Here is a 15,336-nt window from a genome sequence, read left to right on the forward strand (position 1 = left end):
CTATTTTTTTTTCATCTTTCTACCAAGGGACATCGTATTCAGTTGCTTATGCCGACTTGATATGGATTGGTATGCGGCTCTTCGAATAATATCCCTAAAATAAAGTGTAAAACTCTGCTATTACTATATTTTTATCGAGTGATAAATGCTTAACACAATACGGAAGTTCCTGGGATTTTATTCTCACAACATACTCTTGTAGGTTGTTAGAATTCTCTCAGTAGAGAAAGTTCGCTTACGCTACCTACTGTATTACGTTAACGAAGCGTGTCTATATGAGCACTGGCTAAAACAGGAGTAACGTCGTGCCTCAGGGCTAGTTCCCGGCAAAGACTTTAGTTAAACTGCGTTCACATTATTTTCGTATTTTTCTTTTCAGAAAAAAAAGATACGTTTGAGAAGATCAAGAATAGGATAAGGAGAGCTTGGAAACAATTGATACGGTGAACAAAAACCAACAGATATTACACCTTGCGATAAATGCCTTGAAACTAAATGAAGAAAGGGGGACCATGTTATTTGTGCAATGGAAAGGATTGTTGATTTCAAAGAATAAATCCTAAGAGAAAGCTCTTTCGTCCTGCAAAAGGAACTTAAGGATCATATTTTCTCAGCAACGTAGCGTTAAAAAATACTTGATAATGCTTCTATCCTTCGAGCTTTTCTAGACATGAATTGGCAGATTTCTGCTGACTTCGATACTTATAAGTCTCATCTTTGAAGACGATGAGAAATATTGCGATCCTGGTCAGCATGTACCAGTCGAACTTGGGGGTTTTGGTTGTGTTAGTCAATAAAGTTACGTTTGAACTTCGTTAGTTGAAAGCAAACTTCTTGGAAATGTCTCAAATTAGACCAAATTTAGATATAATGTTGTATTTGCTGAGTCGAAATTGATAACTGTTATAAGGCGATGACAATGAACAAGTGTCTTTATTATTCTTCAAATGAAGTGGAGTCATTATTTTTACTCTGTGAGATCTATTGGGAATTATATTAGTTAAGGACGCGCTAGTCACTAATTTCGGGTTCAGATGCTCGATGTGTGATTATTATACTTAGGCCTGTATCTCATTATATGTTGTGCTGTACATAACCTATATTAGATACAATATAGATAGACCGTGGTGGAATGTATTCTCTGCCTGCTTGTACGTACTCGAGTATTGTAGTTGTTATCTCACCGAACACGTCATGTAATATTATCAAATTTGCCGACGATTGAAAGGTCAAACACTTCAGCTGTGGTAACAGCGGAGATAATGATATAGGTAGATCCCGCTGTGATTTGTATTCACAGGGAAGGATTTCATAATCCCAAAAGCCAGATTTTATGTAGAAATCTACAGCATATTCTTGCTACATTAGATATCTAATTTTAATCAGCATAACAATATTAGAGGCAAAAGAATACGAACGACCATTAAATCACACGACATCATAGTGGGAATTCCCAATGTAGAACAAGGCTCATAGTACTAATGTCCCTTTGTTCAACAAAGTACGGGAATTATCTGAGACATACTGAATCAAGTTCAGAAGCAGAAGATTTCAGTCAAGCATGCAAGCCCAAAAAGGCACATTGAGCAGCTAAGACTAGCTGTTGCTTTATGCATGATCCAAACTCTCAAACAGAAGTTATGACAAAAAACCACAAATTAAACGGTATATACTTTATGGAATAGATTAAATAAAAAGATTATGATACATCAACGATGGCGAGTAAAGAGTTAGGGAATAGTGGTATGTGTACAAAATTAGGTGCTTAAAAATGGAATTAGCTAGCTTTTGTAGGTTATAATGCAATAAACAATGTAGGGAAAATATATGCTATGGTGTGTATGGTTAGATAAAAGATGTTGGATGTTTAAATACTATGGACGTGACTTTCAGCATATCTTTCTTGTCGTTCCGTTTGGATATCAATAGCTTTCCCTGTAGCCCAAAGGAAGGTTGTCACAGCGATACCAACATAAAATAATGTACCTCCTTGTAAAAGTTCAGGGCTTTTAAAAACAAACACAAAACCACCGGGTGGTCCACCGCGTCCACCGCGTCCACCAGGGCCACCAGGACCACCAGGGCCACCAGGACCACCAGGACCACCAGGACCACCAGGACCACCAGGACCACCAGGACCACCAGGACCACCAGGACCACCAGGACCACCGAGATCACCAGGACCACCAGGACCACCGAATCCACCAGGACCACCAGGACCACCAGGACCACCAGGACCACCGAGATCACCAGGACCACCAGGACCACCGAATCCACCAGGACCACCAGGACCACCAGGACCACCAGGACCATCAAATCCACCAGGACCACCAGGACCACCAGGACCATCAAATCCATCTGGACCACCAAATCCACCAGGACCATCAGGTCCACCAGGACCACCAAGATCACCAGGACCGCCGGGTCCATCTGGTCCACCAAATCCACCAGGACCATCAGGTCCACCAGGTCCACCGGGTCCGTCGGGTGCATCAAGTCCACTGGGTCCAATTTGTCTTTTGTCATGCTCAGCGTTAGCCAGAGGAGATGAAGGAGCTGTAGCTGGGTCATTGAAATTCGCGTTCGATAAATTGTCTTTGATGCCTTTATGCTCTAAGGCTGTTATTGCTGTAATGGTAGGGATTTCGGAAGATACCGCTGCGCTTATGCTCGTGATAGTGGAAGTTAGTGATGAATGAATATCGGGAGAGACATCTCGACGTGCCTCGTCTTCATCAGCTCTACGCTGTAGATTTAAACGTTCGGTTTGTAACTATAAATAAGAAGTTAATGATTACTATACATAGTATATTGGGTTTTTTTTTGGAGGTAAATATCACTTACAGCATCAATGCATGTATTAAGAATAATGAGAAGTAATATAATACAGACTGAGGCTAATAAATTAGAGCGCATTGTGCTTACATTCAATAATGACAGATGACAGCTGAAATTTTTCCTAGAAACTGCCTGTAAAAGATCGGCAAGGGGCCTTTATATACTTTTAATATTGAGAAAAGAAACGAAAAAAAAAGTTACACGGTTTTCGGTAAAAGAGACAAGTTTTAAAACGTACTGACACGGGCACTTCTCCATTCGAAAGGGAGTTTGATTATCTTTTTATTGATATCCAACAAAACAATGTAACAGAGGGAAAAATTTTTTTTCTGTAGAACTTTATTTATCAGATGAACTCAATTTTTAGATCCAAAGTATAGAGATTAGATAAGAATGTGGGGGTTTGGTAGTGAATGGGCGGAGACATCTATTATGAGCTATACAAAACCATTGAAAGGCTTGGCCTTCAAAGGGCGTAGTATTGTGCTCTTGTTATGTCTATGGTTGTTGCTCATCATAACCAGTCTTCTCTTTGTGGTTTGTTCAATTACGACATAAACTGAAAACCAAAAAGTTGAAAAGTAAGGCTGGACTCCGAATGGGATTTCACTAAAGTCTATACAAAATTGGAGCAACGACCGCTATGGATGGATTGGTTTTTCAAATGCGGTGTACTTATATTTACTCGGTTACTTTTGATCGCTTGAGAATTTATTCTGTTTACTAAGAGTATTTTTAAATTAAAAGAGAGTGAAGACTTCAATAGACCAGGCGTTTAACCAAGACAAAACGGAAAGTGGGAGCTGAGAATATCTTAGATTTTTTTTGCACATCTGATAAGAAACAGCGAAAGTTTCGGTTTGTGGAACATCAGGAATGGCCCAATCTATTTCGATTCTTCAGTGACGATAACTACATCTGATAAAAACCATCTATTACAAACTTCGACGTAAACTTTCCACTTCTATTCAAACGGTTTTAGGCACAATTTTATTGACTGACATTTGAAATACTCTAATCTGAGTATTTGATAAGATGCGAATACATTTCGGTCAATGTGTGCCGTTTTATCAATTCATTTCGAAACATCCCATAACAAAAGACTGCAGAATTAAAGCCTTCCAAAAAGATATTTTTTTTTCTTTTAAAGGATACGTTTTTTTCGTATTATCCTAACACAAGGCCTTTTCTATAGGTTTCTGTCGTAGTACAGGACCGGCACATCGAATGACATAACAATATATCTGAGTGTCCAAACATCAAATGCTCCAATCATCTCTCACTACAACAACATATATGCAATATCGGAAACCATCAAGTAGGACCTAATATCATTACAACCCCAACCTACACTGAGTGGCATTCTATTCCATTCGCTGGCACCTTTGGTTTTGATGAGGTACGACAGCATAGTAATGCGAACTGTATGCACTAATCTAATCTGTTTATAGTCTATCAATAATAATCATATGATTCACAACTCTTCCTGTTTTATTCCAAATAGTAATAACACATACTATTGTCCGTTTCGTCATTCGGTATCATAATTTTTGTATATGTGGTTATCAATGTTCATCAAAAAGGAGAGAGATGTCAACGCTTATTCAGCCGTTTTACAAAATGCGATGGCACTAAAGTTATTTTCATCAGGCTCTCGAGCCATAAATTGCTTCATAACCTTGGCGGCGCCCTTTAAGAGGACAGAATTTGGAGTGATTAATAATTTACTACGTTGATTTTTAACTCGAGCTATAACTACTACTCTTACCTCCACCAAGTTTGTGCATTTACCGTGGTTAATGGGGAACAGTTTCCTACCATCCAACTCATAAAGATGCTGATCAACTTCAACAAAGCATACAAAATGAAGATTAATGGAATCGTTTTTATCGGGTGCCTGTGAAAGAGAGAAATCAAATTAATTTTATCAGGTCTAACTTACATCGTTTTATAAACAACAATGTGAGGTTTGTTATGTTTTTTTTACCTCAGTTTGCCCTTCACCCGCTGCTGTTTCATGAACTTGAGCAAGCTTCTCGCAATTTTCCAAAAGTTCAACACGCTCCTCAACAGACATGTCTTTTGCCTTTTCAATAATATCGTTGAACAATCCAGGGCCTATAACATTATTAACAATCAATCCATCAAAAATTTGACTTTCCTTATCCTAACATTCTTGCTTTGAGGTATCATATTTACCAATGATTTCATCATCGTTGTTCGCAAGCGAATGCAATAATGCAATCATACCACACGCGTTGCCTATGGTTTGCTTGAAGAAAACCACGTCCGGACTGATATTCTGCTCATGACGAGCTAAATGTGCTTCTTCTTCTGCGCTAAATTTCTCATAGGCTTCTGTTATGGGGAACAAAAAAATTATGGCCTCTACAGGAGTAGGTAGCATAGCTAATAATTCAGGCTCGAAGCCTAGTGTATGTCACAAGAGAAGTGTATCAACAATCATTGCTATGCAATACCAATCCATTAATATATCTTTTAATTACCCAAAACATCTACATAGTTGTATCGACTATCTACACCAAGTTCATGAATAATCTTATTCCAAACCTTCCAAAAAAAAAAGGGCAAAGAAATGTTAGACGAGACTACAAAAACTGTGTGATAACACTTACTTCGGGGTTCGCTTCCAGTGGCACCCATCTCTGTATAGGCTTTTGTTGCAGGTCTTCAGGCATTCTTATGGTATATATGTAAAAGTGGAAAGGGAACTTTACTAAGGAAAGAAAGATGGCTTCCAGTCAAATTGATGAAACTAAACGGAAAAAGGAAGAACAAAAATAGAACAATTCGATCTTTTTCCCAGAGAAACCCCGCGTGCATTAATTTAACCAGTGCAAATGCAAGCATGGTGTATACTGTGGCTTATAAACACTACAATACACTTTGAGAAGAATGGCTCTTCCTTCTTTTATTGTCTTTGCACTTATAAGGCTGTACGACTTTTCTTCTTTTATTTTCTATTTAAGTAGCATATTTTGGAAGAAAAACTGCATAAAGGCATATAAACAGAATTAGGACTATGTTAATTTAGTGAACTAGTGGTAATTATTGAACTTCTCCGATGTTCCAGTCAGAAAGATTATTAAATTGACAAAAAAAAAAAAAAACGCGTTTTAATTGTTAACTATCAGTTTAGTCTTTCTTACTACCAACAATGTATAGTAATCGAGATGAGCAACAATACCAGCAACAACAACAACAACCACAACAACAACAAGAACAAGAACAACAACAGCAACAGCCACTTGGGCCTTCATATTCTAGACAACCGCCACAACATCAGTTCACGATGACCCAACAGAATTCTTACTTACCTCCATTTGCACCTTACCAAGCATATAATAGTGGTAATAGATCTTATATACCATCCGATAGTTTACAGAATGCTTATTACAGTGGTGGTGGTGGTTATAGCGGTAACCCACTGTCTCTTTCCGATAATCTAAATTATTACCAGCAGCAACAGCAACAACAATTATTGTTGATGGCTCAGCAAGCTTCATTCCGACCTTCGCCATTCACTGCTGGTTTTCAGCCAGTTAATCGACCGCACACAGTTCCTCAAGCACAACAACAGGTATATCAACCTCCACCTACTTTGCAGCAGTTTAATGATGAGGTCATTCAAACTGAACCAGATGAGTTCATCTTGGATTTGCTGAGGAAACCACAAGAGAGACTGTTTTTGTTGAAACTAGAGTTACAGTTTGAGGCTTTTATTAATGATGAAACGTAACGTACATTCAAGTCTATTCAAGGTTGCCAGGGGAGTGTGACTGACCTGAATCTTTCGAATTTTTGTAGTAGGCTAAGATTCGACATACCAAACATGAACTCTTACCAGCGTCTTATGGTCCATAAGTTAGCGCCTTATTATAAACTAAATCATTATCATGATGCTATGCGAAAGGGAGTGTACGTTTGTAAAACCAACTTGACAGAAATGTAAGCTCCAGCCAATAACGAAGTTTGTGCTTTTTATTGTTTTGTTTATGTTGATTTTTTTTTCTTGGAATTATTCAGGCCTTCTGTTCGTTTACAAGATGTTCAGTTAAAAGACGAAACAACCGGCGATAATTATGGGGAAAATACAGGGACCAGTACACCAAATGGCGACGGAAGTGATACTAATACCAGCACCAACACTAACAGCAGGAATCAATCGCCTCAATTCAAAATCATGCGTCGTGAGACCGGAACAAATAGTCCTCGTACATCATTATCAAATGTAGATAGTGGCAGTGAAAGTGTCAATAATGATAACAAACCGAAACTAGATAGAAAGAATATGACTTACGAAGAAAGACAAGCAGCTTATGAAGAAGCAAGGGCGCGTATATTCCAAGATCTACATAATAAAGACTGATTACTATTTGTAAGTTAACTCTCTAAATGATTTCTATCTTCAAATGTTAAGATTCTATGTTTGAATATGAGACTATTTCGAAAGCATAAATCGATTACTCACTCGAGGCTCCTTCCTTCTAAGACAATCCCAATTGCGTATATCGCCTTCGCTGCTTCGATAGAATTTTGATTTAGAAATGACTTAAGCACCGAGTGCTATTTTTTGTAGTCTTCTGAGAACTGGGGAAAAAAAAAAAAAGTTAATGTCCCTTTTCAGTATTCAACTCTTTTCTATTTCACTCAGAAATGGTGCAACAACTTGGTGAGATTGAACTTCACTATATTCAACCTCCTGTTCAGGCTTATAAGTATTTATTCCGCTTGTTAGACATAGAATACATATTGACAAAAATATGCTACTGGCACAAAGTAAATCCGTGCGTGTTCGGGCGCGGTGAACCTTTATGTTTACTCCTGCCGATGCTCGAATGGCTTTCAAGAATATCAGAATATCTATTGAAGAATGGCCAAAATGGAGGAATAAATTGCTTTCCAAAAGGAGCCTTGAACCCTTTTCACACATTTATGTACGTCAATGTAATATATGTGACTAAGACAGCATCCATGGTGAGATACATCTCTCGTAAAGTTGGCCAATATGAAGGAAACAAAGATGACGAAAGCTAACTGATTGATGCCTGATAGCATTTTGGATTGAACTAACGAACGGACTACTGCTCTTTTTAAGGGAGGTGATGTGAAGGCTTACAAAGGAACAGCTTTGCCTGACTACCTTTCGCAATGGGAATGCGTTTGGAAGCCCAGACGAATAAAGAGCCTTATTGATGGGTGACGAAATCAGTTATACCGATATTCAATTGTTACACATGCTTGAAACTAATGGCAATTCTTTCACTGCCAAAAATCATCCTTATTTCAACAGCTTTCGTTAGTGCGGGCAAATACATACTACATTGAAGAATATTTAGCTTCTGAACTTTTCTTTTTTTTTTTTTTTTTTTTTTGCAGGTTATTTCACTGAAAATATAATAAATTAGTCGCACATCACAGAGGGGTGAACATTTAAAGGACAACGACAATCTGTTATTGGTAACTAATCAAGAGCAGCCGCTTATTGCAAAAGCAACGAAGAAACAGGCTCAGGAAATAATATTGTGGGCTTCACAAAGTACGGATATGGGATGAAACATTTGGCATTGAGCATTTTAACAGACAAGTAATAACTCCAAAAACTAAGCTTGTCATCCAAAATTATTTTTTAGTATGTCTAAATTTAAATTATAAAATTGTCTCAGTTTATTAATTATCTTGTGCGAAGGCCAAGCGAAAAGAAGACAAGTATCGTCCAGGTTAGTATGGTACTTTTGCGTATTTGGAAATATCATTGGCGTTGCCATTTTGACCGCATCTCTTGGTCCCTAGCAGGAGTTCGTACTGTCTACCAAGACGAGGTTCGCTTCAGAACACTCCGTACGCGCTCATAGTATACATTTAATGGTTTTTTTTTCAGTAGTTTTAGAGTTTATGCCTTTTTTATTTCTTTTATTGCCATATATCATCTCTAATTCTTTTCCAGTTACTTCTAATAAAGTTCGTGAATTAAAAACAAAAAAAAAAAGAAGACAAGTATACTTCTTATCAAAATGACAGGATTTGTTCGCAAGCAACTGAGAAATTCCCATTTTTTGCAATTAACCCAGCCGGCAAGCCCGACAAAATTAATGCGAACTTCTTCAATTCTTCACAATCTTTGACAGATGATACTATGCTTAATCCCTTCGCTCATGAATTCAAACCATTACCTTCTTTCCAGACACAGCCCACAGAAACCGCTATAACAACAAGCTCAACATCCAAACAACAGTCTGACGAGCAACGACAACGCCAAAAACAGCAGGATAAGCAAAAGAGCAGTAGGACTGCAACAATTACTAAGGAAACTGAGTCTTCTCAAAGTAACAATGATCTGAAAGCGAAAAAAAAGAAGCCGATAGTTCTCTCCTCAACCACACTAAACAAAAAGTCAAACAAAAAGAGTGAATCACAACAGACTCAAACAGTATCTCCATCGTTAAAAAAACAACAACATTCACGACGAAAATCTTCGCAGCAAAATACTACATCAGTCACAATCACACCGTTAACCGATCAGTTTTCTGAAGAAACAAAGTTCATAACAATTGAAGCTGCTATTGATCCTATACATCGAATTGCGGCAACAAGTACAAGGAATAGTAATTTAGGGAGTAGCTGTACCTCCATCAGCGCCGTAACAAATGATGGACACCGATTTGAACACGGTTATGAGAGGTATATCAGATGGGTGAGTTCGAATCCAAGTTTACCCTAATACACACGAATTGTTGCATTAACATTTTAGATTATAGATTGAAAAATCATTACGCAAATTCGATACCATTACAGTGGTTGGTATGGACAATGCAGTAGTTGATGTGGTATCTTTAGTGACAATTATACACGATCGTAAAATTGGTATACATAATGGTAAAGAGTATCTTTAAAAAAGCTTATGTTTCTAGAATAAGTAACTGATGGATTGGGATTTACTGCATGGTTTAGATATAGAAACGTTCAGTATGAAGTCAGAAAACAATAAGAGAATAGCTGGATGCATCCAAGTGAAATTACACTCTTACTACTAATTTAACTGCTATAAAAGAATCACCCAGCGGCTGATTTAACTTGAATGCACACTACAATAGTTATACGACTGGTAGAAGGGACCCAGGTTCTTCTAGCAATACTCAATTCTTTGATTTAGAGAGTTTGCAGATGGAAAAAATGAACATTTTTAGGATCGTCGAACTAAGTGAGACAGTGTACAGTATTATGGTTGAATTCAGGGAGAATCACACTGACATGGTACCTTAAAACCTTGTCTCTTGTTCTATATTGAATATATCTGCTTTTCGTTAAACGTTCAGAATAAAAACAAGTTTAGCAGATGAAACAATTTGAATTTTGTATAATTGTTATGGTAGAATGTGTGTATAAACAAAGCAGCTGCCTCATGCGCATATATATGTACTGCAGCGAAGCTGTCAAGAGCGGATCGTTAAATTAGATTCAAAAAGAAAGAAGTTCGCTTTCTCTCCTTGATCTTTGGCTTGTTCAAGGTACCTCATTTTCGTTTTTTCCTTCCTAATCAACTGTTTCTTTCTTCTTTTTTTTGTTTAAACCACACTTAATTTTTTATACGCCTTGCTTTAATCCGGATTAGTGGCCAATAAAAAGGTCGTAAAAAAGGTATTTAACTTTTTGTGAAAGTCAAAACCCACTTTCTCAATCACTCTCTTTGTGCTTTCTTGTAATTGTAATGCCGAGACTAACTCTTTATCGCTCACAATTTACTTTTCGAAACTTATTCATTAAACAACAACCTAAATCGCATCCGTCTGATTCAACTGAAATGTCACACATTGTTGATCTCGACTCTTTGCTGAATGTTATGGATAGTAGACATAATTTAAGTGACGACGACTCATTGACCGAAAACAGCGACGACGATAGCAGCTTTAGCAGTGAAAGTACTCATATTATGCACAATAAGAATAATATTATAGATATCAAGGGTCCTGATACAAACTATCAAGACGAAGCAACAATAATAACAGCAGAGGAAGATGATGATGAAGTTACCCCTTTTGTAATGCCCTCTTCAAATCAGCTACAAGCGGAGTCAAACTATTATGATAGTAATGCTGATCTGCTTGAAAGGGGCAGCAAAAATAAATCGAAAGAAATGATAAAAATGCAGAAATTGAATGTAAATATACAAAGACTTTAAAAACGGAGGAAGTGAAATTAACCGCACTTAAACCTTGCTCTAGCTCTACTTATCTTATGCAAACGGAAGAAAATGTTTATGTTTTGGATTTCTTGGCATGATTTTGATAATTTGGCTATTATGGACTATAATTATGAACAGGCTAGGGCCAGGTAAATGTTGACAATAAGCAGTATCTATGAAAAGACTCACGTCATTGTTTAACTCATTGCTTTTTGACTTATTAGCCGTCGAAGGTGGTTTCAAGAAAGCAGATAACAGCAAGACCGGCAACAGACACATTGACCTGCCAGATTTGTACAATAAATCCTTTTTCGTTAAACGACCAGAACTTGTATGGGTGAAAAATGGTAAAACTATATATTACGTTTATATCATGGAAAGCTCGGTATTAATGCATTAGTGCTCGTTCTTGATTTAAGATCCTAGAGATGGTATTTTCAGTTATACAGATCCTGAGACCAAGGACATTCTATTAAAATCTGTAGAAACCGGAAAATCAGAACTCTTTGTAAAAGCAAGTGATTTGGTGAGTACGCTCTTGATATCTTATACATGAGCTATATAACTAAATTATATCAATATCAATGTAGACAATAGGTGGAAACCTTCTGACTGTCGACTCATTCGAAATCTCAGAAGATGGAGAATTCTTATTCATAAAAACCAATGTCACAAAGGTGGGTTTGAAAAATAGATGAAATACTCTTTGTAGGTTACTAACCTGTTTAAACCGATAACCTATTTGTAGCTATGGAGGTACTCAACACGTTTTAACATATACATTTATAAATTTGCAGATAAGTCTCTATACCCTTTGAACGAAAATACAACGGTCAATTTTGTACCTTCTGTAGCATATGCCGCTTGGAGTCCCACTGGCCATAAATTAGCATATGTTCAAGATAATAATTTATTTATCACCAATGTTGGTACCAAAGCAACAACGCAAGTAACCTTTGATGGTTCTAGTACTATTTTTAATGGCATACCAGACTGGGTTTACGAGGAAGAAGTGTTCGCCAGTGACAATACTTTATGGTGGGCTCCTGATTCTTCGCACATAGCGTTCATCAGATACAATGAGACACATGTACCAGTCTATGACATACCCCTATACACGGTATTGAACGATAGTTATCCCATCCAATTACCAATCAAATACCCCAAGGTATGATAAGAAATATGCGGTATATCCTGCGATGTATTGCTGACGTATAAATTTATTTAGGCTGGCGCACCAAACCCTATAGTTTCTCTTTTGATTTACTCACTCACATCCAATACCACAGTTTCAGTTACCAAGAATGAGGAGATACTGCAATCATCATTACATACCAGTAATTCTACGTTTTCAGCAACATTTTCAAAAGATTCTTATTCTCATCTAAGAGAATCTGACAGAATTATTACAGATATCATATGGGCAACCGAGACACATAGCCATCTCTTATTCAAACAAACAAATCGTATCCAGACTGTCGAGTATACAAATCTTGTTATCCTCGGTGAGCCAATCAGTAATACAGTTGTCGAGACTATTCGAACGTACAGCCCAACAGATGGAGGTTGGATAGATTCTTCACAAACCATGGTTTACATTAATCGTAGCAATGATGATGATGATACGTCATCTAGTAGCCATGTAAGATACCTAGATATTATTGATGACGGGTCCGGCTTCATGCATTTAGCTATATTGACGGCTACCTCAGATAAGAAGCAAAGCCCTCAATGGATCACATTTGGAAAATGGGAAGTGATCCCGGGAACAGTAACAGTAGACAATGAAAAGCAGCTTGTCCATTATACGTCTACCGAGCGGTCTCCACTAGAACGCCATCTTTATGTTATTGATTTTAGCAGTAACAGCAGCAGGAAAACGAACAAAAAGCTATTGAAAAAGAATAAAAAATGTCTCACCTGTCCGGATGATCCAGAGAGTCACGGCTACTATGAAATCACGTCGTTTTCACCGAAACTGACATACTATATATTACAGTATCAAGGACCAGATGTTCCGTATACAGTAGTTAAGAAGGTTGACAATAGCACATTTGCATTTAAACTGGAGGGAAACGAAAATCTTAGGTCGTTATTGGAAGATTTCGATTTACCACGCGCTAGAATGGTGCCTGTAAAAAGTGGAGGCATAGAAATGGAAGCCATGGAAATAGTACCACCAGATTTCGATGTCACCAAGAAATATCCAGTTTTATTCCATGTTTATGGTGGACCAGGGTCACAGTTGGCCTCCTACAGATTCGAATTATCCTGGAGTACATTTTTAGCAAGCAAACTAGGATATATTATTGTCACTGTAAGAAAAGCATCATACCAGTATAATATAATTTTCAAAAGAGAAACTCAAAAGGCTTATTTGTAGGTGGATGGGAGAGGGACAGGATTCCGAGGACGAGGCTATCGTTCAAATGTTAGAGGCAGATTAGGTGAATTGGAAACAATTGATCAAATCAATGCCGCAAGGTATTGGGAATACTGATAAGCGAGAAATTGAAAAATATGAATTGCTAACGTAAAATGATAAACATGCAATAGACACTGGTCAATGTTAGAGTATGTTGATCCTGCACGAATTGCTATTTGGGGTTGGGTAAATAACGAAAACAGTTTTGTGATGCTTGCTAAATGAAGTATCCGATCACTCAAATGCTTATCACTATAGTCATACGGGGGATACATGGCTACCAAAGTAATAGAAGCGAATAGTGGACTCTTTGCCGCAGGATTGGCTGTTGCACCCGTTACTGACTGGCGTTTTTATGGTATTAACTTCAAAATGATCTGACTGACTCGGCCACATGATTCCTCTCATATTGATTTGCATTCTTTCGTTCTGATAAATCTTTGTAGATTCAATTTACACTGAAAGATATATGTCTACACCCGAACTTAATCCTCAGGGTTATGCTCAAAGTGCCGTCAACAATATGACAGGATTTGAGAATGCTCGTTACCTTGTGATTCACGGTACTGGTGATGATAATGTACATTTTCAAAACACAGCTGTTTTGGTAGATAAATTAACGCAGGCCAACATTCACAACTTCCAAGTACACTTTTTCACAGATAGCAATCACAGAATTTCATATCATAATGCTAACCAGAATGTGTATCATTTGCTCACCAATTTCTTATGGGAAAGGTAATGTGTTGAGTATTCCATCGAATCTTTTCTTATGTTCCTTTTTTGGCGGTGAAACTTATGAACATTTGTATTATAATAGCTTTGGGGGAGAAGAATATTTGCATTTACGAAAAGAACTGAATGGTCACTTTTCAGGGCCCTTAATGGTAGGAGAGCATTAGCTCACTATCAGAGCTTCAGCAACACTGTCATTTAGGAATACGTGTCACTATACTTCGCAAATTTTACTGAATATATGGATTTCAAGCTCTATATATAATGCAGCTAGCCTATTCAATCAAAAAATCTTCAAATAAATATGGTTATGAAAAAACCGTAGAAAAAATAATGCATTTTAATTTGATGAAACTCTGGTTTATTTTTTAGGGTTATTTACATTAATATTCGTGAAATCGATAAATAAGACTCTAATGCCTCGATTACTCTTCAGATGAAGTGGCGATATCATTACTATGTAAAATCTAGTGGGGATACTCGAGAGATTTCAAGTTCAGTCGCATTATATGTTATTATTTATACTTAGACCTTTATCTCGTTACTTATTTACATGATGTGTATTAAATGCAATATGAACGGACTGTAGTAGAATGTATTTTCTACGTGGCTGTACGTGGTCGAGTATTGTAGTTGTTATTTCAACAAAAGCATGAAATTCACATTGAAGATTGTGCAAAAATGGAGGGAAGAAATTTTGCATTTTAACAAGCTTTTAATTTCAATGGATATGACAGTAAAAAAGTAGAAGTAGAAAAATGGCTAAAAGATGAAGATTTTCCTTTTAGCTCCATCAATTGCGCAAATAACATTAACCACTAATAGGGCCAACTGTGAGAAAGTAGAAAGTTATGTGTCCCCAGAAAAAATAACTTTAGGCTCCCATCCCTTTGGCTGAAGCTACTACGACAGAAGTAAGACAATGATCCATTTTTTCCATTCGCTTTAGCAATACGGCTTCGAAGCTTCAGAAAAATCTGAGCAATGGATCAAAGTATCCCATCCCTCCTTTGCTAAGAAGGTGGGTGACCTACGCAGAGAACTACACCAACGCCGGACAGGCTATTTTTGTGGTCACTGGCCAAATTTCCAAGATGCATACGATCCCACAAAGAGAACGCAACAATTCGACAAT

General features: G+C 37.4%; 5 protein-coding genes across 5 annotated transcripts; 3 read left to right on the forward strand and 2 right to left on the reverse strand.

Moving 5' to 3' along the window:
* Window positions 1-1,867: 1,867 nt before the first annotated feature.
* BDF20DRAFT_827833 (uncharacterized protein) lies at window positions 1,868-2,020 on the reverse strand (the record flags this gene model as incomplete). The annotated part of the gene is made up of 1 exon (XM_053078195.1): window positions 1,868-2,020. A coding segment is annotated over one exon (153 nt), but the record flags the coding sequence as incomplete, so codon positions are not given.
* A 2,418-nt stretch (window positions 2,021-4,438) lies between these two features.
* Window positions 4,439-5,537, reverse strand: BDF20DRAFT_908095 (uncharacterized protein; the record flags this gene model as incomplete). The annotated part of the gene is made up of 6 exons (XM_053083444.1): window positions 4,439-4,528; window positions 4,607-4,735; window positions 4,826-4,956; window positions 5,038-5,196; window positions 5,346-5,397; window positions 5,475-5,537. 6 exons carry the CDS (start codon window positions 5,535-5,537, stop codon window positions 4,439-4,441), a joined length of 624 nt encoding a protein of 207 aa, XP_052931842.1.
* A 515-nt stretch (window positions 5,538-6,052) lies between these two features.
* On the forward strand, window positions 6,053-7,389 carry BDF20DRAFT_179433 (single-stranded nucleic acid binding R3H). The gene is made up of 4 exons (XM_053074865.1): window positions 6,053-6,594; window positions 6,667-6,807; window positions 6,886-7,237; window positions 7,352-7,389. The coding sequence occupies exons 1-3, from the start codon at window positions 6,152-6,154 to the stop codon at window positions 7,226-7,228; spliced, it is 927 nt and encodes a 308-aa protein (XP_052931843.1). The 5' UTR covers window positions 6,053-6,151; the 3' UTR covers window positions 7,229-7,237; window positions 7,352-7,389.
* A 1,568-nt stretch (window positions 7,390-8,957) lies between these two features.
* On the forward strand, window positions 8,958-10,350 carry BDF20DRAFT_896083 (uncharacterized protein). Its single transcript, XM_053082485.1, has 3 exons — window positions 8,958-9,553; window positions 9,618-9,735; window positions 9,811-10,350. Exons 1-3 carry the CDS (start codon window positions 8,996-8,998, stop codon window positions 9,891-9,893), a joined length of 759 nt encoding a protein of 252 aa, XP_052931844.1. The 5' UTR covers window positions 8,958-8,995; the 3' UTR covers window positions 9,894-10,350.
* Window positions 10,351-14,536, forward strand: BDF20DRAFT_896088 (dipeptidyl peptidase IV N-terminal region-domain-containing protein). The gene is made up of 13 exons (XM_053082486.1): window positions 10,351-10,497; window positions 10,711-11,017; window positions 11,082-11,190; window positions 11,266-11,388; window positions 11,461-11,567; window positions 11,632-11,718; window positions 11,790-12,209; window positions 12,270-13,358; window positions 13,425-13,525; window positions 13,598-13,652; window positions 13,725-13,824; window positions 13,913-14,204; window positions 14,287-14,536. Exons 2-13 carry the CDS (start codon window positions 10,790-10,792, stop codon window positions 14,366-14,368), a joined length of 2,793 nt encoding a protein of 930 aa, XP_052931845.1. The 5' UTR covers window positions 10,351-10,497; window positions 10,711-10,789; the 3' UTR covers window positions 14,369-14,536.
* Window positions 14,537-15,336: the final 800 nt, after the last annotated feature.

Source organism: Mycotypha africana, assembly GCF_025528875.1.
Source record: "Mycotypha africana strain NRRL 2978 chromosome Unknown BDF20scaffold_12, whole genome shotgun sequence".
Taxonomy (NCBI): domain Eukaryota; kingdom Fungi; phylum Mucoromycota; class Mucoromycetes; order Mucorales; family Mycotyphaceae; genus Mycotypha; species Mycotypha africana.

Excerpts from the sequence above, each read along its gene's own strand:
- BDF20DRAFT_896083 (XM_053082485.1), top strand. The coding sequence starts at position 8,996 with ATGCTTAATCCCTTCGCTCATGAATTCAAACCATTACCTTCTTTCCAG. Across the intron at positions 9,554-9,617 it reads ATGAGAGGTATATCAGATGG|ATTGAAAAATCATTACGCAA; the intron begins GTGAGTTCGAAT and ends TTTAGATTATAG. Across the intron at positions 9,736-9,810 it reads TAAAATTGGTATACATAATG|ATATAGAAACGTTCAGTATG; the intron begins GTAAAGAGTATC and ends TGCATGGTTTAG.
- BDF20DRAFT_179433 (XM_053074865.1), top strand. The coding sequence starts at position 6,152 with ATGACCCAACAGAATTCTTACTTACCTCCATTTGCACCTTACCAAGCA. Across the intron at positions 6,595-6,666 it reads GCTTTTATTAATGATGAAAC|TAGGCTAAGATTCGACATAC; the intron begins GTAACGTACATT and ends GAATTTTTGTAG. Across the intron at positions 6,808-6,885 it reads AAAACCAACTTGACAGAAAT|GCCTTCTGTTCGTTTACAAG; the intron begins GTAAGCTCCAGC and ends GGAATTATTCAG.
- BDF20DRAFT_896088 (XM_053082486.1), top strand. The coding sequence starts at position 10,790 with ATGCACAATAAGAATAATATTATAGATATCAAGGGTCCTGATACAAAC. Across the intron at positions 13,359-13,424 it reads TAGGATATATTATTGTCACT|GTGGATGGGAGAGGGACAGG; the intron begins GTAAGAAAAGCA and ends GCTTATTTGTAG. Across the intron at positions 13,825-13,912 it reads TACTGACTGGCGTTTTTATG|ATTCAATTTACACTGAAAGA; the intron begins GTATTAACTTCA and ends AAATCTTTGTAG.